This window comes from Trachurus japonicus, chromosome 9 (assembly GCF_045865225.1).
Source record: "Trachurus japonicus isolate A0001 chromosome 9, Traja_1.0".
Taxonomy (NCBI): Eukaryota; Metazoa; Chordata; class Actinopteri; order Carangiformes; family Carangidae; genus Trachurus; species Trachurus japonicus.
In genome coordinates this window covers 15,564,214-15,586,304 of record NC_140915.1, presented here as the reverse complement: position 1 = coordinate 15,586,304, position 22,091 = coordinate 15,564,214, and the positions used below count along the sequence as shown (strand labels likewise).

Sequence of the window (22,091 nt, the reverse complement as noted above, 5' to 3'; positions counted from 1 at the left end):
TGTGATGTCACAACAGAGCAGTCACCCAAAACCCTGCCCCCTCACCATCTGGACCCACCAATCTGTTGTTACTAGAGCTGCAGAGAGAAGCTGAGAGAGAAGATGTAAAACTAAACTGAGATGGTTTTTGATTCTTTAAAAAAAAACTACAAATATATCTTCTCATGTATTGACCCTTCAAAATAAAACACAAGAGAAAAGGGAAAATATGAACAGCTGTCGATCTCTGTCATCACAGAACTGGAAAAACAAAACTTGAGTTTTTCTATACATTTTAAATTAATCTACAACACTACAATGTGCAAAACGTGAAGGAGCCTGAATATTTAGACCATTTTGTACATTTCTAGATACTTTAACTTTACTTGTGTTTATGCAACTTATCTATTTAAACTATTTTTTTTTATTGCACCACATTAAAATGAATTTATGCAGGCCTGCAAACATTTCATCAAATAAAATATGATGTGCACACTGTCAGATTAGAGATGTGCAGAGCTCTACATGAGTTTACAATGTAGGCTACTAATTAGAATAATTAAATTGTAGCTTGTCCTCAATATATATATATTAGTACTTTTTACATTGTGGTGTTGCTTCTTTAAAGGATCTAAGTAGTACTTCTTCACCACCATCCTCAAACTATGCAATAAACTTATGTCACTTTTTGGACAAATTACTTATACTTTAAAGATTTTAAAGGACTTTGTGCAAAGCAGGATTGATGTAGTGAAACCAGAAAATCTAAATATTACATGACATCACACAACCAATGAAGACTGAAAAATGTAACTCTCTTGTGTTTTTGTAACTGCTTTGTGCCACTGTGTCCAACAGGGGGCGCTGTTGTATCAGCTGATAACACCTACTGCAGTCCAGTCTGAGGTCTGATTCATAAAATACAGTCATTCACTAAAGTGTAGCCTGCAGGACGTAATGAGGTTAAAAATAATTTCTTTCCATTTGCGTGAAACAAAAGCTGAAGAGTAAATGGACATTGAACTACTCACGGCCACTTCAATGACCATTAACGTTTCATTTTTAAAGAGAACGCGTGAGGATAAATCTGCATTTATGAACCTGCTGAATTAAAGAACATTAATTCCAGTGGTGGGGAAATTACCATCAAGTACTTTAATACATTTTTATGGTACTTTAGAATTTCTATTATGTCATCTAATGTTTCTACTTCATGTCTCAGAGTGAAATAATCAACGTTTTACTCCATTCATCTCACAAATACAAGTTACTTTTCTCATATGTTAATAATATTATAAAATATGATGCACTGCTGAAAATTAAAGCAGTGCTTTCCAACAATTTTTTGGCTTGTGAGGCGTTCAGGTGCCCAAGACAAAGATGTGTAGCCTACATCAGAAAGTAGTTAGCATGTTGTTAACTGCTGGATTCACTAGCACAATAAAAAGCTGCTTCCACATTAATGCATTAGTGTTAACAATGATCTAATGTGTCATACAAATTTAATACAATGCAGACTTATATTGATTCTGCACATACTGTATCTGTTTGTATACATATTTTTTGTTTTGTTTGTTTTTTATTTCTCCCTGTTCCTTCATTTTTATACTTTATTTTGATTTAATTGTTTGTTTGTTTCTGTTTCATCAGAATATTTTGTTACAAACTCTCTGTAAAATTACAAATTGCAACAATCAAAAGATAATTAAAAATATATATCCGTATATAATTGTTTTTTTTAAATAATATAATGTAATATGTTATTATAAACCATAATGTTAATAGATAAGACACAACCACAGTAAATCACATCTGTAATGATCCATCAGCTGTATTGATTTTCCGGTTTGTTTACTTCCTCTGCTTCGACCACGTGCTTGCAATGCGGCCGCGCATGCGCGCCAGCTGCTCTTGGCACGCGTCTGTGTCGGCGGCGCGCACAGTCAAAAACAACCCCCCCCTGGTCACGGGAGCGCGCAGTCCCGAGTCCGTGCCTCGGGTCTGATTGGCTGCGCTCCTCCAGCCCACCCTCTCTGGCTGCTGATTGGTCCGACGGACACTCAGCTTCTCGCTGATTGGACGCTATTTGTAGAACCGGCTGTGTAGCTAGGCTGCTGCTGCCTTCACGTACTCCTGTTAAAATCAGATTTCAGAGTTTGTATAGATGAAGAGACGTGGTTTTAAGATCGAAAACAAATTAGTCGAACGTTTTCACGTTAGAGATCGTAAAATGTGTAAAAAAAACAAACAAAACAACCAAAGGCTGAACAGTGGAAACTTTAAAAAAAACAAAAAAACACCGTGATTATTCACTCTAAGTAAAGCAAACAAATAGTTTTAACAGTTCCTCACATGGCCTCCATGATTTCTAGACAATGGTTACCATCGAGTCTGGACTAAACCGTACAAGTAGCCTATATGATTTATATTAAGAAAAAGAAAAACGTCCACAAAAAACTGAGCACGAGTTTTTAGTCTTTATATCTGCTCCATATCCCTAACCACCAACAAAAAGACAAAGAAAGAACAAGAGTCTGCTTTTTTAAATTTAGTTACATGGGCTACATGGTGGTTTCATAATTGCCAGCATGTTGTCGTCTGTTTATTTCTGAGTGTTTCCCCCCGTCTGACTCCTCAGGGTTGAACTTGTTAAGATATGTTCCACGTTATTTTTTTTATTTTTTTTTTCCTTCAGCGCTCAAATCCTCGTGTGTCCCACGGTACGTAAAGGCAGCACCAGCAGACCAAATAAAACACCGCGTTTCTCCTCCACTTTTCCAGACCCGATAGTTTCACGTGGAAACCCAGTTGTGCACCGTGCAGCAGCAGCAACACTAACACCAAACAAACACACACACACACACACATACACATACACTCTCAGTCCAGCAGCAGAGAAACCAGCCGCAGCAGCAGAGAAACGAGCCGCAGCAGCAGCAGCAGCAGCGTCGGCCAAGCTCACAGCTCCGAGCTCCGGTGTCCTGGATGTTTTTGTGCATTATTCAAAGCGCGCTGCGCATCACCGACCGGAGCTAATTAGGATTTGGGTATAAATAAAGGCCGCAGCAGACGGGGACAGCTCGGCCTGAAGCTGCAGACGAGGAGGAGGAAGAGAAGCTGCTCCGACATGCACACCCGACTCTGACCCACCGACGGCGGGTCTCTTCTGGAGGAACAACCCGAGCCGGAGATCTCTAAACACGGTTTAACTACAACAACAGCAACCACAGCAGCGTCGGTCCATGAACGCATCGCAGCAGCAGCAGACCCACCGTGGAGGACACATTATTTGTGCGGCTGGAGACTTTTTTTTAGTGGCCCTCGACTCGACCTATGGGACCGTGAAGGTGTCTCTACTACTACTACTACTACTTTATTTCTTTTTTAATTTTATTTATTTATTTTTATTTTTACTTTACCGTCTACGCGCCTGCACCTCCAGAGGATACGGGTTCGTCACCGCCGGGTTGTTTTGGTTTCCACACGGGGGGAAGGCGAAGTGTTCCTGGGGTGAGTGGTGGCTGGAGGTGGAGGACACACACGCATACACACATGTTGGGTCTGAATACTCACTTTAATAATAACAACACACACTCATCTCAATGTGACATGCTTTGTAGTGAGTTTACAGCCTTTATTTTGTTACTTTTACAGCATTTTGTTGCTGTTTCCCGCTGCACCATGGGAATTAGAGTTTCTTTATCCTTTTATTTATCCCAGGATTATTGTATTTTGGTTCTGCATGCATTGCAACACTAATAACACAACCAACTGAACTGTTAAATGCATGAAAAACTCCTACTTATTGAATATGCTGTGCTGTGCTGTGCAGCCAGTGGAAAGTTAAAGCGTGGTGGTGGTGGTGGTGACACTTTATGTAACTGTCTGTCTGTATGGGCCCTGCTGTAATAATCTTCTTACATTCATTAGCCTATATAGCGTTACAACAACATCTCTGTCTGTCTGTCTGTCTGTCTGTCTGTCTTTGATGAAACACGCGTTGTGCAATTTGATCGTGTTGCATTCAAGCGCAAACGGATAAAAAAAAACAAAAAAAAAACAATAGCAGTGGCTCAGATGATGATAATTTGTCCCATCTCCTCCTTTACAATCATCATCATCCTCTTCCTCCTCTGTGCGTCCGTCCGTTTGGCCGCAGCAGATCTCGGTCAGTTTTTTTGTTGGTGATGGTGAAGAGGAGGAGGAGAGGGGGAGAGGGGGAGAGAGAGAGAGGAGAGGGGAGGAGGAGGGGGGGCTTAAAATGCCACGTGAACAGGGGACGACAAAAACACAGTGAAAGGATGGATTTCATAACGCTTATGTTTACATGCATCCTCCTCCTCCTCCTCCTCCTCCTCCTCCTCCTGGTGAAGCAACAACACATTTCCAGCAGGGTTTCGAGGTATTGCAGCTGCCGAGTTGTCAACAAAGGCAGTGAATAGTAATAATAATAATAATGATAATAATAATAGTAATAATCAATATAAAATAATCAATAAAAACACAGTCTATGCAACAGATGAATAGTTGCTGTAGTCTTCAGGCTGACGCGCGTCCTCAACGTCAGGACAACAAGGGCAGGCTGTTGTTTGGGTGGTAGGTACCAGATGCTGTGTTGTGTTGTGTTGAATGTTTTAGCCTTTTTATACATTTATATCTCATTATTTAGCCTATTATTATTATTATTGTCATCATCATCATCATTCATGGCATCATGTTAACAGATGTAACATGGGTCTGTCCGGTTGATGCAGTCAGTGCTGCTGACACATAAACAGTGCAGCAGTAGATGCAGAAGGAGGAAGAAGAGGAAGAGGAGGAGGAGGAGGAGGAGGAGGAGGAGGAGGAGGGAGGAGAACAGCTCCTGTTTTGATCGTAATAATAATAATAATAATAATAATAATAATAATAATTCAATGTCAGTTTAGTTTTGTCTGAAGGCTCCAGAAATACTCCAGAAATCCATTGATCTATTTCTGAAATGAACTGATGATCAGGGTGTGTATGTGTGTATATGTGTGTGTGTGTGTGTGTCTCTCTCTTTGTGTGTACTATGTGTGTGTGTGTTTTGGCGCAAAACCTGTGTGATTGTTTTTCATCCTGAAATAATCCCTTAATGTTCCTCCTCTGTGTCCGTGATGACTTTTAATTGACCTTTCTGCTGTTTATTCCCCTGTAACATCAAACCAACCGCTTTATTTGTTTCATAAAAACACGTGAGGATTTGCTCTTTTCTTATATTATCTGGATTTAACCCCCGCGAATGTCCTTTTGAATCAACCCACAGACCAATTAATCAGGATATTAATCATATATGAGTTCATAATTTGATAAAAACCAAACGTGACTCACACAGGGAGGAGCTGCAGGTGGAAAAATAAACTTGACAAAGGGAAAACAACATGTTTATATATTATGGAAAGGGGGGAAAAAAAAGATCTTGTATTTATTTACACATCCGGGTATGTGCGCGCTCCCGCCTTCCCTCAGTGGCGCGTTCACGTCGCCAGGGAAATAAGCTTCTTCGGCGACAACAAAACAATAACTTGCAGAAGAGCCTCGTCCTTATGAAAACAGGATATTCTACATTATTTGTTACCTGCAGTTAATTATCCTCAACTTTGTCAAAGCTAGCTCACACAAAGACACTTCAGATGTGCTGCTGCACTGCTGTGAGGCGTTTAAGGAACATCAGACATATTTGACCTCAATTTAAAAATGTCTTTAAATGCCAAAGTCAACAACCTGAAACCTCAAGGAAATAAAAAAAAAAGAAAAAAAAACTCAAAGGATCTTTTATTCACAGGTGGCACACAAAAGCAGCGTTGTCATGGCTTCCATCAACGAAGTAGGAGGCAATGGAGATGATTTACATTAAGAATAACTTTACTAATTTAAGTTAACATGACTTCTATCGATTACATGTTATTGATTTTCCATCCTTAAAAAGTAGAGCATCTATTTCAGATCATCATTTGATTTCCATTAAACTGTTTGATCTAAAACTTCACAACACAGCGTCAGTGAGCAAAGATGGTGTCATTAAATGTTTTGTTTTGTTTTGTTTAACCAGCGACCAAAACCCCAAATACTCAATTGAACCTATAATGCCAAACCAAGATACCAACAGTAAAGCCTCTGATTTTATTATGTAAATCCATCAAGTATAGGCTACTTTGACTTTTTGCTTGTGAATTAGCCTACTTTTAATGATTGATCGATGATCGGTGATCAAAAAGAATTACATTGAGGAGAAATTAAGCAGTTGTGAGGAGACAAAGAAACAACATAACTACAGATGAAGCTTCAAGCAACATAAAAACATTTTTATTTTCACCTGAGGACCAAAAATAAACCTGGTTTCCATCTTTCCCACGGGAGCCTGAAGGCAGCGCAGCCGCCGATTGGCCGCGCGCGCCGCCACTCAAAGCTGCGTTTCCCTCCCACGTGGTGACGTTTTCGTACCAAAGTAACCAGGCCAGTCCATTACGCACACAAAAGACACAACAAAAGCCCGTGTTGGGGAAAAATGAGAACCGTCAGCACCCAAAGGACACAACAATAAGTTCCCATCTGGCAGCAGCACCCATGGACCAGAACCTGGGACGACGACAATCATTCATTTTAACTTAAAAACAAAAAAACAAAAAAAAAAGAAAAGAAAAAGAAAACATCTCTCTCGTGCTACGGCAAGCTGTTTTTTTTTTTTTCCTCCAAGCTGCTTCTGATCCAGGTGGTGAGTAGCTTTAATACAGCAGCAGACAAAAACAAAGAAATAACAACACACGACATGATAATAATTATAATCATAATGATAATAAAGAAAGAAAGAAAGCTCTGGTTGTCTGGTGTCGTGTTGCGTTCACTGACTGACTGACTGACTGGCTGCATGAGGCGCAGCGACACTGTTGCATTTGAGCTGGCGTCGTTCGTTGCTCTTTGTTGGGGGGGATAAACACATTTTTTAGAAAGAGGAGGTGGAGGGAAATGAGGAAGCAGCGATGTTGCAAAGGGCTCAAATGTCAAGATGAACTTGTTTAGTTTGTAGAAAATCATGTTTGAACGCATGTTATGTCGTAAATGTGCTGTTTTTTTTGGGGAGCGGAGTCTTTGTCTTTGGACTCTGTTGCTGCTGCTGCTTCTTCCTGTTCAGACGCACAGTCTTTGTTTTCACTTTGCTCACTTTGAGTGTCAGCTGTTCCTGCTGGGTTCAACCTGTCCACTCCAACCTGCTGCTGTTGTTGTGTTGTTTTTATATGTTTATTGCACCTCTAAACAACAATAGTATTTATGTGTAAACTGAACCTGGTGCAGGTGAGGAGGAGGAGGAGGAGGAGGAGGAAGGCTGGAGACAAAAGAGACACGAGCTCAGCTGGCAGGAAACGCTCCTGTTGTTGTTTTTGAAGTGTTTTTTTTTTGTTGTTGTAATGGGGAAAAATGAAGAAAAAAAAAATGAAATGAAATGGGGGAAAATGCAAAGTAGCATCTTAAAAAGTGGGAAACAAAAACCCCACGCGCTGTCAGACACTTTGAAGTCAGCACGAGGGACCAAAACAAACAAACAACACACACACACAATACACAGACCAACCAATAGTTTCACTTCACACATGGTGCAGACTTCATGGCTTCTGCTTCTCCTTATTTGGCGACAACCTATAGCCTGCTCTCTATGGACGCACTGCACAAAGCTGATTGATGATGATGATGATGATGGTGATGATGATGATGCTGAGGTGTGACACACTTATAATCAAGTGTGTGATTATAATCAAACACACACACACACACACACACACACACACGTGTCACCGAGGTTAAACTGGGCTAATTCATGGAGGGGGATTTTGTCCTTTTCATGCCGGGATTATGGCTCAGGCACCTGTGCAGATTATACAACAGTATGAATGTAAATATGGCTCCTTCCCACCTTTTTCCCAGCAGTGTTTTAGTCTTTGTGTGTGTGTGTGTGTTTGCAGAGCAGCCATGCTCAGCGTCACGTCACGGCTGCTTCCTGTTGAGTTGCGGAAGCTCCTTTGTTTTCTCGTCTGGCTGCTGGCTTCTGTCTCGGCGCTGCTCTTCCTGTTGCAGCAGCAGCAGCAGCAGCAGCAGCAGCAGCAGCAGCAGCAGCAGCAGCAGCAGCAGCAGCAGCAGCACGTTGTTGAGCTCCACTGGAAACTTCCAGAGTAGAGCTGCTGCTGTTGCTGCTGCTGCTGCTGCTGCTGCTGCTGCTGCTGAAGCTCAAACCTTGTTTTCATTGTTGTTTTCACTCTATGGGATGCAGGGTTATTGTTTTGTTTTGTGTTGAACCTGTGTTTTGTTCTGTCTCTGTCTCTGTCGGGCCTGTGAGCTGCAGTAGAAGTTGTATTTAAATGCAAAAAAGTTGTTTTTTCCTTCATTTTAATGCCTGGTTGTGGATCAGTAGAAGAAGCTGTAACACTGACAGTAACTGTCATGTGTTGTCAGTCACTCACTCCTTCAAAAAGATGGATCAGGTGACATATTTATTAGCTAAGGGTGGGAATCTTTTACTATCTCACTATAGATTCTGATTTTGGGGTTTTTCGACTCAAAACGATTTGATTCCTAATGATTTCTGCTTCAGTCTATCGGTGTGCAAAGGATCCTCATGATCTACTCCAGTCTGCTTTGCGAGACAGAATGACAAAAGTGTCTTTTTCCACATTTATTGAGTTTTAAACATTTATCCATGCTTAGATGGAATTGTTGAAACTGTTGCATAAAAGCAATATGACACATCACTTATTAAAAGTGCCTCTTTATTTAAAAAAAATAGTGCAGTTAAACATGCTGCCTTTTAAATTCTAAGGAAATGGATTTTCCTTAGAATTTGTTTCATTTTTTAAAATCGATTTTGGGACATTTTATATCGATCTGAATCGTATTAAATGAGAATTGCGATTCTTATGTGAATCGATTCTTTTGGCACACCCCTAATATTTATGGATGAGAGTCAATGTGAAGCAGAATAAACAAACCCTACTACCCTGAGTCCTCTTGTATGTTGTTGTTGTTCGCTTTGGAGAAGAAGCTCCAGTCAAGTGTGTGTGTGTGTGTGTGTTTTGGAAGTAAATATAAGTAGTGTTTGAAGCCAACAGCACCACCTATATGTAGTCCAGTCAACAGCAGAGGAGCCGTGAGTCACAGTCTAAGTCCCGCCTCTCGGTGTTTGACTGACAGGTGATTGGGAGAGAACAATGCAGACATTGAAAGTTGCTCACACACACTTCACTTAAGTAAAAGCAGCAGCAGCAGCAGCAACACTGCAATGCAGCCTGCGAGCTCCACAGTAATGATTTTCCTTAATTGAATCGCTCTGTTCAAATGTAAAACGGCGAAACCGGTAGGCTACAGATTTCATTAATCTGCTGCTTGTGGGAAAACACCAACTCTGTAATCGAGCAACAGGGAGACATTAGTGACAAAAGTGTTTTAAAAGTTTTACAGCCTCAAAAGCTTCATCTATTATAAATAGTTTTAACGTTTCACTCTTTTTTTTTAGAAGTTAGTGAGTCATAGTCAGATTATGCCAACAAGCATCTGATTTTATTCACTATCTTACTGATGCAGTGTCTTGCAGCTAGCGTTTTATGAAGTGTAATTTAAAATCTTTAAGGTTTTATATTGTTATTTAACAGCATTTATCCAGTTTCAGGGCGGATTTGTCGACCGTACGCTGTGTTATGTCTTTTACTGTGAGCTACAAACATGTCAGACATCACAACTGGGAGGTAATGGGGTGTAAATCTTTAGTAATATAGCTTATATCTAAGAAGAACTACTGTATGTGTGGTGCCTTATAACTTAATGATGCTTATTAAAGATGCATGAGTCACATTTTAAATGCTGCTTGAAGAGGGAGGGAGCTATTTTTATTTTTTTTTCTAACTTTTTTTAAAAAACAGTTTTTGAACAGCAATGGCTCTGGCCACAAGGACAATGGTTAATCTCAAACCTGTGTAACCATAGCAACACAAACAGAGGCGGATCATCAAGTCCTAATTATGGCCGATTAAACAATGTCTGACTAAAATAGCGTACATTTGGCCACTGTAAGCGGGTTCTTACGTCAGAAAAATCACGAGGTGAACTTGATATAGCAATGTTTTTTTGTTTTTTTTAATTCAACTTTTAATTTCTAAGAGGATTAATGTGCTGCTGTTTTTGTGTTTTGTGTTTTTTTTAATTTTTTAAGTTACATAATCTCCCTTTCCAGCGGCCTCTGAGTGCTGATGTCGCTCTGTGTCTGCACTGCAGGGTGATAATCAAGTGTTTGCTAATGCATCCACACACAATACCAACAATTTCCCAAGGCCGCGGTATGTCAGTGTTTTAAAATGTTTGCTCCATGCGGCAAAGAAGTCAACTAATAATGCAGCTTTATCGAAATTGTTAAAAGCATCCGTACAGGGAAGTGTCATTTAAAATACTGAACAGACGCCTCTGTTGCCTTAAGACGTCATTGTCCACTGAGATAAGATGCTACCAACTGTTACCTCAGTGCACTGGACTTTTTTAATAACGATAATTCAATAGATAATATGAATAAAAGGGTCATAAAATGCAGTGGGTAGCATGGAGACCATGGCAACTGTGGAAAAAAAACAGAGATGGGTGATATAAAACATAACTGGTTCTTTGTAATGATTCAGATTGAGATTCTGTTTAATATTAGTCATTTTCATGCATTTGCATACATAAAAACCAGATAACGTTTTGCTTAAAAGTCAAAAACGGGAGAATAAATAGGATACAAGGCAAGATTTACTTATATTAGTTAATAAAATATCATAAATAAATTAATATGCTGAGAATCTATGCCTTTAAAGTGCATATATTTCTAAACTGCAATAAAAATGGCAGTAAAAAAGTGCTTCACAGAGTCATTTCAGTTGCAGTCGAGGTGAAATGAAGACTAGATTTGCATGTTCATCATAAATAGTTAAGGTGGCATTCAAATTCTTAACACGTCAAAGGCCGTATATAATAACAGTGGGAGCGTGAATAGGTCTCTTCATTGTGGGGATGTCTGGCATAGTTTTGTTAATACACCTGCAGAGGTGTTTTTGTCAATCGGCGAGTGCCTGTAAAAGGTCACACAGTCATTGTGTCTTGGCTGCATTGTCTCATCGGCTATTCTAGTCCGTCCTGTGTATGAACGGAGCTGGTATGCATTTGTTTCTGTGGAGCCGATTCTCTCAGAGCGTGTGCCTGTTTGGTGATGCATTTTTATTTTTTTTTTATCTCTCGCTGTATGAGGTTGTTTTTAGGGTTTGTGCTGTTTCCAGATTTTGTTTGTGTATTACTTTAAAGAGGAACTATGCAGGATTTGTCTCTTCACCAAGATACATTTTTCCTTAATGAAACAGCTTTGGAGTAAGTGTGATAGTTTAATAAATGGTTTAACTTGTTACAGGGAGAATGGAAGCTCTCTACCATCTCTTGGCTGAAAACCAAACTTGTAAGATCAGAGCCTCCGACCCGGTGTCCCAGCTCTCGTCTCAAACGCCCCCCGTAACCTGTAATCTCTTGTTTATGACAGATTAAACTACACAAATATACACATGGTAACATGGTAGATGACATATAATGTTATCTACCGCTCTGTTGACTGGTTTCTTCGTCGCCTTCGTTGTAAACAAATGCACATGGCCGAGAGAAGGGTTAGCAAAACAGCGGGAAAGCGACCAGACTTGCATAGTTCCCCTTTAAAACAATGATTATTATTCAGGTTTACTTTTTAGTAAAAGCATATCACAGATTGTTCATCCTTCAAGAACATCAACCAATTTTTCATAAAAAAAATCACTCGCACGACAAAGTAAAAACTCCTTATCTTTATCTGTTCAGCCGCAGTAATCTCATCCTCCATCTATCGGCCCACTGGGACAGAATAAACAAGGAGGTGCTCCTGTCCTGTCATAAACTATGAATGGAAAAATTGTTCGGTACCCAGTGAAGCATGTTGTGTGTCTTCATACAGTATAAACAAAGGGTTTGTTTGGCTTGTTATGGTATTAAGTACAGCACCTTGCAGCCATGATGGCAGTCAACAACATGCGATTGTAATCACATAATAGATGATTGTAATCAAATGATTGCTTCGGCAAATGAACTGTGTTTATATTGGTAATGCAATCAAGATCATGAGGTCTAAAAATAGGAAATATGGAACATGCCTCTCACCACAGCTCTCTCTTTTTCTTTTTTTCTCTCTCTTTTCCTCCCGCAGGTTTGATTTTCTCCTGTGGTGTCTGTGTGGAGCGTGCCACACACCCACTCCACAACAACGACGGCTTTTGCTTGCATCTTCCAGTGTTTCTTCTGTCAGCAAGTCCAGCAGAGCTGCAACTCTTCCAGTGCCAGCCCTGACACCAGTGAGGAGCCCGGCCCCACTGACATGGTGAAGATGACCAAGTCGAAGACCTTCCAGGCTTACCTGCCGTCCTGCCACCGCACATACAGCTGCATCCACTGCCGGGCGCATCTGGCCAATCACGACGAGCTCATCTCAAAGGTACGTGAGCGCACAACTCACCCAGTCCTCCCTAAACCTTCACTTACCGCAAAAGGATAGTTCAACATTTTGGCAAATTGGCCCATTGCCATAATCCCTATAGTTATAGAAGTAGGTTTGTTACCTTTAATTGTCAATGCAAGTTATTTTTAGAACGGCGGAGCAGAGCCGCGAGCTGCTCAGAGCTACGCTACGGAGGCTAATGGGATTTCTTGGTTTCCCTCATCAAACTCATCAAATGCACAATCCAACAACTCCAAAACGCTCTGGTGGACAAGTTGTGACCTGCACATTCTCACACTATGAGATAATAACAGAACGTTACCAGACAGAGTTGTCTTAGAGGGAAATGCAGAGACTGCTTGATGAAAAACTGTCCCTGAAGGCAACGCGCATCAGCTGCTTTGCATGAATTTCCCTCTAAAAACTCTGTCTGGTAACATTCTGTTATTATCTCATAGCGTGGTGAATGTGCAGGTCACAACTTGTCCACCAGAGCGTTTTGGAGTTGTTGGATTGTGTATTTGATGAGTTTGATGAGGGAAACCAAGAAATCCCATGAGCCTCCGTAGCGTAGCTCTGAGCAGCTCACGGCTCTGCTCCACCGTTCTAAAAATAGCTTGCACCAACAATTAAAGGTAACGAACCTACTGCTGTGACTATAGGGATTATGGCAATGGACCAATTTGCCAGAAATGCTGAACTATCCCTTTAACATTTCACATGACATTTGACTGGTCTGTCTGTATTTAAATAAATGAAAGAGGCGACCGGCTGCTCCGTTATGTCACAGTCCCTGCAGCCATATTTGGTGACACAACGAAGGTCAACTGGAGAGAAATATCTACTAGATCTATTCAATGAGGTTTTAAATAAACTGGTGAGGTAGTAACTGGATTGAAAATGTAGGTTACTGTGTCACAGGCAAAACATGTTACGGCAGACAACTGAACTGAATTAGCCTGAACAAACTTTGAGCGAGTAAACAAAAAATATCGCTAGTGTTTATGTTTCAATTCGTGTAAGCTCCGATAATCTTCTCTGTCAAGGTTGACTTCAGTGCAGATTTGCATTGTTGATCGATAACAAACACTCCTGGTGCTGATCTTGGAGGAAACAAAAAAGCCAAGCTGTGTCTGAAATCGCTCTCTAATCCCTGTAACTGAGGCAGAAAGAGACAGAAAAACAAAATTATTCCTACCTGAGTAGTTTCTGAAAGTGTTTTTCCAGGACAAATACACAGTCTTCATCATCATCCACATCCTGGAGCCAGCAAGCTTTCTAACTGACAGAGCTGGTGGACAGTGTTGCCAGCTTGACGACTTTCTTCTCGCTAAATCTTTTGACTTTCAAAATCCTCTTGGCCCCTTTTTTTTTTTTTGTCAAAAGCGGCTAGCGACAAATCTAGCGACTTTTTCTGGTGTTGTTGGAGACTTTTCTGGTGTTCGGAGACTCCGACATGAAAGCGAAAGAGAATTAAATTAGCACATTCATTTAGAAGAAGTTTAATTGGTGCCGATTAAACTCCTAAATTAATGGGTGCTGCAGATCCGGCCACTCTTTTAAACAGTAAGAATAAAACAATTTGAGAGGATTTTCCCATTTTTGCTGAGCATAAGATTTTTTTCAAGATTAATTAAAAGCCTGTCAGTTGTGCAAATTGGGTAATGGCGCCATTTAGCGACTTTTAGGACAGCCAATAGCGACTTCCCTTACTAAGGAGTTGGCAACACTGGTCGTACAGCTATCTGACTCACTGTCACTTAGCAAGGCGGACAGTTGTGGTGTTACCAGACAGTTCACTTTCTTTCTATAGCAGCTGAATTCTTTATTCACAATACCAGTTGCTAACCCGTATTAACCCGTGCTAACCATGTGGTGCTGTAGCCAACAATATGGCTTATTGGTATTTATTGTTCTTCATTCATTAAAACAATCTGCCTGGTGATACTGGGCACAAGTTTAGACTGAACCTTAGAGTAAAAGTGTTTTTTTTTCTTAGCCACAGTGGCTAAAAAAGCACATTTTTATTAGCTTGATCATTTTCTCTCCACCAGTGACTTATTTTACATTCCAGACCATTTAATCCAATGTTAATGTTTTATCATTCGCCGCTTTAAATAAGTGGTACTGAGAAACATAATCAACATTTCATGCTTGAGTTCATCGGGTTGGAACAAAGTTCAGCTGTTTTATGGGATTTTACAGTTTTATCCATTTTTTTTTTTTGCTATTATTCAAACACTGATGAATTCGCTGACTCATCTGGATATTAAAATGCCTATCTTGGCCTCATCCTTTTGGAGTAGTACATTGTGAGTCATGATAAAATTTGACGGGGTCCTTGTAATATTCATAAATGAATAAATCAGCTCAGCTAAACTGTGAATTCTCACTCAGCTGGCCTGGGACTCGGCTGTGATTTAGTGTCGTCCTCTGGTATTAGTTGTGGCAAATGGCACTTGGGTTTGACAGAAGTGTCACTTTATTTGATGTTCACCTGCCTCATTGCATCTCTAAAGCTCGTGTACCTGTCTGCCTTTTGCATCTGTATTTTATTCCTGCCAATAAATTCTCAGAGGCTTAGCCGACAGCCGTGGATGATATTTTTACTGGAGTCGTTTCTTGCGGCTGCACAAAAGAGCCGGTCAGTCTTTTTAAAATGTTCCTGCCTTGGCTATTTTTGTTTCTGCTGCTGCTTTTTTTTTCCCCTGATAAAAACTGAATGCACTGCCTTGTCTGACCGAGCATCTCTGGAAACCACAGACTAACTTTCAAAATCCGAGATAAAAAAGAAAATATCGAGACAATCAGGCTTCAGATCTGCCTTCGCTGCCCACATGTTTCAGAGGAATTAACAGCACTGAAGTGTTTTTGTTTTTATTTAGCCGAACCTTTTCTTAGTCTTGAGAATTTTCAGAAAATAAGGACAAATGGCCGTTTCAATGGCCGATCCAAGAGCCTGTTGTGTTGATGTCTGATTGCTTAATTTGTCTGAACAAAAGCTAGAAAGCCCCAAAGGGACTTAGTTTGTGACATAATACAGAGGGAAAAAACGGCGAGTAATCACATTAGAGAGGCTTAAACTTAGAGTCGTTAAGTATTTACACTTTGTAAATCATTTAAAGTGATTGCTGATTAATTATGTCTTCACCGACCGACTCGTGTCTTTTTCCACTATTCTCATTATTGATTGATGCCTTTTTTACTCCACTACAATGTCCCCCTCTTAGTTTGTGTCAATATTGCATTTAAACACATACCAGAAGAAGATTGATCACAAATAACTGGTATTTCAGAGTGAAAACAACCTGCATTTTTGACTGATAGATAATTTTTTTTGTCATCACTGGATTGTTGTGATCGATTTCCCCCGAGGATGTGTTTCTGAACTCTGTCCCCGTCATCTTCTGCACCAATACATCCACTCCTGTTGAGCATAAATACTGTTTTACTGTCTGCTTTTCTGATTTCACAGAAATAAGACATGTCGGTTGTTTAACGCAGTGTTTCCGTCAGACTGTTGACTCTCACTCGGAGACATTCATCTCTGCGATACTGTGACCTGAAGTGAATCCGGATGACAGTTTATTATAAGTGTTGTAAAGTGTCTGGCTGACTGTGTTGGTCTGAATTTAAAGGGAGTACTTCTCAAACTAATAATTCAAGAAAGCTGTCTTACAGAGGCACGGACAAACTTTTACATTGAGCTATGAGTTGGAAAATGTCTTTTCAAACATAAGTCTCAAGGGCAAAAGTATGTGTTTGAAAAATAGACTCAATTTTCTATAGTAGTTGTGCTGTAATATGTCAAACTGTGTACATTTGTTGCAGCGTTGATGTACATTTCCATGCATTTGATAATAGGTACATTTATTTTCCTTGTGAAATTCCAATTAAAGCTAATGGAAACAAAAAAAAAACTTTAATAGACTTTGATGTCATGGTTTAAAGGTACAGTGCGTAACTTATTTGGCTTTTTTATTAGCAAAAATCAAATATTGCTTTCATAAATACGTATTTACCGAAGTCTAATCACAACCGCATACAAATGAAAGCTGTCTCGCACCCACCGGTGGCTGCCATGTTGCATCGCCATCTTTGAATACTGTAGCTGAAAGGGGACAAACTTGGTTCAAACGCTCTATTGAGTGTCTATGACTAGGCTTGTGCTGATTGACGATGATTCGGGTTTTTTTGCTGTTATAAAACACACACACAGCACTACAGCTGAGCGTCATTGGCAGCTAGATCTTACAATGTTGAACTGTTGTTATACAAAGTGCAGCCAAACACCAGGCTGAAGAGAGAGGGACAGCAGAGGCTCCTGCAGGTGAACCGGCTGGAGAGCAGCGATGTCCATTTTAAAAAATATATATTATTTTTTTATAGCAGCTCTGTTATGTCCATGTGCGTTTGTCCTCATGGGACCGCACTGCGTAACTGGCACATCCTGTAAGCCCTCCTGTGTAACTTTTTGCTGCAAAATATGACTAAAGGCACAAGTGTAACGTGTAGCGCACGTGTGTTAAAGGGATAGTTCAACATTTTGGCAAATTGGCCCATTGCCATAATCGCTATAGTCATAGCAGTAGGTTCATTACCTTTAATTGTAGGTGTAAGCTATTTTCAGTACGGCGGAGCGCAGCAGCTGGCTGCTCAGAGCTACGCTATGGAGGCTAAGGGAATTTCTTGGTTTCCCTCATTAAACTCATCAAATTCAACATCCCAAAACTCCACAGCGCTTTTGTAGACAAGTTGTGACCTGCACAACCACCACGCTATGAGATAATGACGGAACGATACGAAACGGAGCCGTTTTCGAGGTAAATACAGGGTAAATACGGAGACTGCTTGCTGAAAAACTGTCCCTGAACGCAACGCGCATCAGCGGTTTTGTATGAATTTACCTCGAAAACGGCTCCGTTTCGTATCATTCCGTCATTATCTCATAGCGTGGTGGTTGTGCAGCTCACAACTTGTCTACAAAAGCGCTGTGGAGTTTTTGGATTTTGTATTTGATGAGTTTAATGAGGGAAACCAAGAAATTCCGTTAGCCTCCATAGCGTAGCTCTGAGCAGCCAGCTGCTGCGCTCCGCTGTACTAAAAATAGCTTACACCTACAATTAAAGGTAACGAACCTACTGCTATGACTATAGCAATTATGGCAATGGGCCAATTTGCCAAAATGTTGAACTATCCCTTTAAAAACGATAGTATTAATCGCTCAAAACTGACCGGTGGACAGGTCGTTCTACATGAAAACGCTAGGGTGGCGTTTTCAGATTTTCCAACTCTGGGACCTGTTTTCCCAAAAAATACAGTTTTCACACCCTAAAAACGCTGTTTCCGTCTGGAAAATACGCCAAAATGATAAAAAACGTAGGTGGATTCATTAAAGCCGTATCCCTCTGGATGGACTCTCAGTCTTCAATGGCCCAGCTGTGGTGAAGTTTATATTTCTTTGCAACACAGAAATTGTAAACCTATAAAGTTGGACAGTCCCACCCAATATTGAAGCTCTTCCTCCTGCATGAAGCTTTTAAATGTAGGCATGACTAGTTTGGTCCTGGAAAAAAACCTAATTTCTGACTTCCAGTCCAATTCCGCCATCATAAAATGACTATTGATAGGTTTATGACCGCCGGCTCTCGAGCCCTCCCAGGCTCCCACATCCTGTCCTCAATAATTATCAATCCTCGCAGTGACAAAAACAAACAGAAAAGCCCATTTTACAGTCAGATCACACGGTGCTACTAGGATGTCGGAAGATTCAGCCCCATTTGCCCCCGAAATGAAATTGTCCTGCCAGGTCTGGTCATTTATCTGCCGACAGAGCCACAAATCTGAACCTGAGTGAAATACAAACAGCTGAGAGAGAGAGAGTGTGTGAGTGTCGTTACACCCTCTGACACAGTTTAAGCTTCACAGCAAAAGAAATCAGTCAGCTGCTACAGGATTTCTGGATATTGAAGTCCACATTGTGCGAATGGTCCACGCTGACATTTGAGGCCGCAAACAGCTGGTGAGCAAAGTGTGAGTAAAGTTTCTGAACTATCAGATGATCCAGAGTTGCAGCAACTGGAGCGATGACCTTTATGTGTTATTATTATAAGACGGTGACAGTGTGCTGTGCTCTCCCTGCGTTGCACTCTCACCACGCAACTAAGCTGATTATTCAAATGGCAAAGATGATCAATCTGCGCACTCGGCCCATCTCAGTGTCGAAATCCATTTGCCTCCTGCAGCTCGGAGACTTGGAGGCTCTCGGTTTGTCAGCGCACACACACACACACACACGCAGGCAGGAAGACGAGCTCGGTAAACAGCTCTGTGTTGTTCCTTTCTGCAGGATCAGACGCCTCGAGATGGTAAATTTGGAGTTGTGAAGTCTGCGCAACACGGATTTCACAGGGTCTTAATTGTTTAAGACTCTCGTAAATCACGTTGACACACCTTTAAGCAAAGAGAGAGAGACAGAGACAGAGACAATCATTTATCTGCACCTCAGTTAACCTGTCGAGCGCCACGTCAGATCTGGGGATTTATTGTCTCGCAGCAGAAACTGTGACAAGGAACAATAAAGTGTTTTATGATTAATTTCTGTGTGGGGAAATTAAACGGCTGCTGCAACAAACTGAAACTGGATACGGAAAATAAGAGTTTAGCAGAAGAGGAGGTCGCTTAATGTAGGATCATATGTTGTATTAACATTTAATAAGCAGATGTGCCTGATGTGGAGGTTCACAGGACGATATACATTATGACAGTATAGTAAAATATTGTTGTAAAATTGACAACAAAATGTAAAGAAGGGTCAAACTCTCAGTTGTAGGATGTTATTGTTGCTGTTTGAATGGATAAATCACATTTCATTATCATTACAAAGAGGATGTAGCTCAGTGTGAGTGTATAGGGTTTGTATAGGGGACCAACCAACCAAATACATAGTCATACACTGGTTGTATAATAAAATGTTAAAGGGATAGCTCACCCAAAATTCAAATTTCACTCATTATCTACTCACCCTCATGTCGACTAAGGGCTGGGAGAAGTTTCAGAGTCCTCCATGCCTTCTCTGAGTTACCGTGGTGCTCCGCGCAGCAGTATTTGTCCATATAATGGTTGTGAATGGTGCTCACTTTGTCCAAAAAGACACACCAAAAAACATCCAAATACCTCCATGCTGCTCGTATGTAATGTCCCTCTTGTATTGAAGCCCCGACATGAGAAATTGTTCCGAAAAAAATTAGATAAAGTCTATATTTCAAGCTTGTTTGTAGCGGAAGCTCCTCTTCCTGGTTCGTCCAAATTGGAGACGGACATTACATACGAGCAGCATGGAGGTATTTGGATGTTTTTTGGTGTGTCTTTTTGTTACGAAGAAAAGTGGTATCCATTTGCAACTGTTATATGGAGACCTCCAGATAACTCTGAAACTTCTCCCAGCCCTTAGTCGACATGAGGGTGAGTAGATAATGAGTGAAATTTGAATTTTGGGTGAACTATCCCTTTAACAAAAACAACCATTGACTATTATCACAACTAATTAATCAGATGAGTCTGCTCATGATTTATCATTTGGTTGTTGTTAAAATGTGAGAAAATCTCCATCACAGTGTCTCAGAAATGTCCACAAATTTGGCATTTTGTCTGATCTGACAATATAAAATGATTAAAACGGTTCAGATCCAGTTTACTGAGCCAGAGAAAAGCATCTGATGTCAAAAACTAAAGCAGCAAATTATCACGTTTGAGAAAGTGGAAACGGCTCATTATGCCTGAAAAACTTTGCATAACTCTTTTTTTTTTTTTCTCTTAAAAGCTCTGCTGCTGTAGAAGTACAGTGACATGAAAATATCACAAGTTTAAACGAGCGGCTGTCTGAGGCTGCCTCGGTGTTAACAGTGTCTCACAGTTTGGTAACATTTCTTCTCTTACATTTTGATTCCTGTGTCGTTCACATTCGTTTTCCTTGCCAGCAACAGCGGCAGCAGCAGCAGCGGTACTCGTCTCGTCTTCCTTGAAATTTATTTTGGCTCATCTCGGTGTCTCTTGACACGTTTCCACCACCTGTAAATCAGTGGGAAAGTGCGAAAACCATTGGCAGGGGAGAGTGTGTAACTGCGGCACAAACATGCTGCTCGCACACGTGCACCAGTGTTCCCGTGTGCAACCAAAACAAGTAGCCACACATAGAAACATAAAAAAAAAAAAACACAGCTTAGTTGGTGGTGGTCAGAAAATCTCCACAGGACGTCTCTTTTTTTAACTTGTTTGAGCTGCAGCACCAAACCTCACAGGACTCTCTCCCAGAATATTAAATATCGGATGCTGTTTCTCCTCTTCGGAGACCTAGATCATTGCAGGTTAGCGCAACATTTTCTTTTTTCTTTTTTTTTTAATTAACGTTTTTTATTGATTCCACATATCAGTAGTCAACATTTTACATATACAATTTTCCAACAGTATAAAACATTCCTATACTTCTCCACCAGGGAGCAGAGACATAGATAAACATACATTCTCAAAGAAAGTTCACAAAGCAAGGAATTGAAAAGTTGTACAAGTATGTATCAGTTTAAGAAAATGTTTAAAAAAGAAAAGATAAGCGTCTACAAAAAAGGAGAAGGAGAAAGAGGAAAAAGAAGGGAAAAAGAAAAGATAGATAGACGAGTGCTGTCCACTGCTATTTTGTTTGTTTTCTTGTCACTACTACTATGTTTCATTATCTTTAATATTTTGAAATAGAGTACTGTATAATATTGGTGTTGAAGTAAGCCAATGTAATTATAACAACAGAGAGGGGCAGGTACTATAAGTTTTCTTCATCATGGTGACAATGTGTAGCTACATTATGTAAATATGTGCAACCATGTGAAGAATGTATACCATGCATGAATTGAATAAATCAAAATTAAATGAAATGAAAGTTACCGTAGAGTAGGCCTAAATTTGAAGAAAAAAGAAACACTTTTTCCACTCCTGTCCTTATTTTCACCCCTCTCTTACCTCGTCCCTTTTCTCCTGTTGGAGGGTATAAACATAATAAACATATGAACAATGAACAAGTTTGTAGCCTGAACCAAGGGGATCAGTAATCTACCATACACAGTGTCCTTACCGCACAAAGTCTGCTCTCAATGGAGACACAAAATGAACCCAGTCTCTGTTTTTAGTCTAGTTGAGAAAGTCAGCTTCTCCATTCTATAAATATTGAGCATTACCTCGACCCAACCCTCCATTTTTGGTGCATCAGTTTTTAGCCATTTTCTGGTGATGGCTTTTTTTTTTTAGCTGCCAGTCCACCAGCGTTATTCGAAATGTGTATTTGTCTCCTGACCTTGTAATCTCCTGGTTCTCTTTTCCCAAATGTAATACTTCAAATCTAAGTGGAATTTGCTCTTTCAGAATTTAGCGCGACATTTTCACGTTATTGTGAAGCCCATGTGGTCCTGCAGGAACGGACTGACTGAAGTAGTAGTAAGAGGATCGTTGGCCGTGATGCGGCGCAGTGAGGTCAGCTGAACATCCACAGTTCAGCCGGTGCCAAAAAGCCAAACAGAGATCAGTT

At 40.5% G+C, this 22,091-nt stretch overlaps 2 protein-coding genes across 3 annotated transcripts in view; both read left to right on the top strand.

The window, feature by feature from the left end:
* Nucleotides 1-22,091, top strand: part of LOC146981176 (nuclear factor 7, brain-like) — a 454,853-nt gene that overhangs the window by 257,817 nt on the left and 174,945 nt on the right. The gene's annotated exons all lie outside the window — the stretch shown is intronic.
* ypel1 (yippee-like 1) overlaps nucleotides 3,339-22,091 on the top strand; it is a 43,941-nt gene continuing 25,188 nt past the window's right edge. The window contains exons 1-2 of one of the 2 annotated variants that reach the window (XM_085786151.1): nucleotides 3,339-3,489; nucleotides 12,233-12,517. In XM_085786151.1, coding sequence (XP_085642277.1) covers nucleotides 12,401-12,517 — 117 coding nt within the window. In that variant the 5' untranslated portion in view covers nucleotides 3,339-3,489; nucleotides 12,233-12,400. Of the gene's footprint in view, nucleotides 3,490-6,338; nucleotides 6,716-12,232; nucleotides 12,518-22,091 lie in introns of those variants that run through there. The other variant, XM_085786152.1, reaches the window with a different exon arrangement.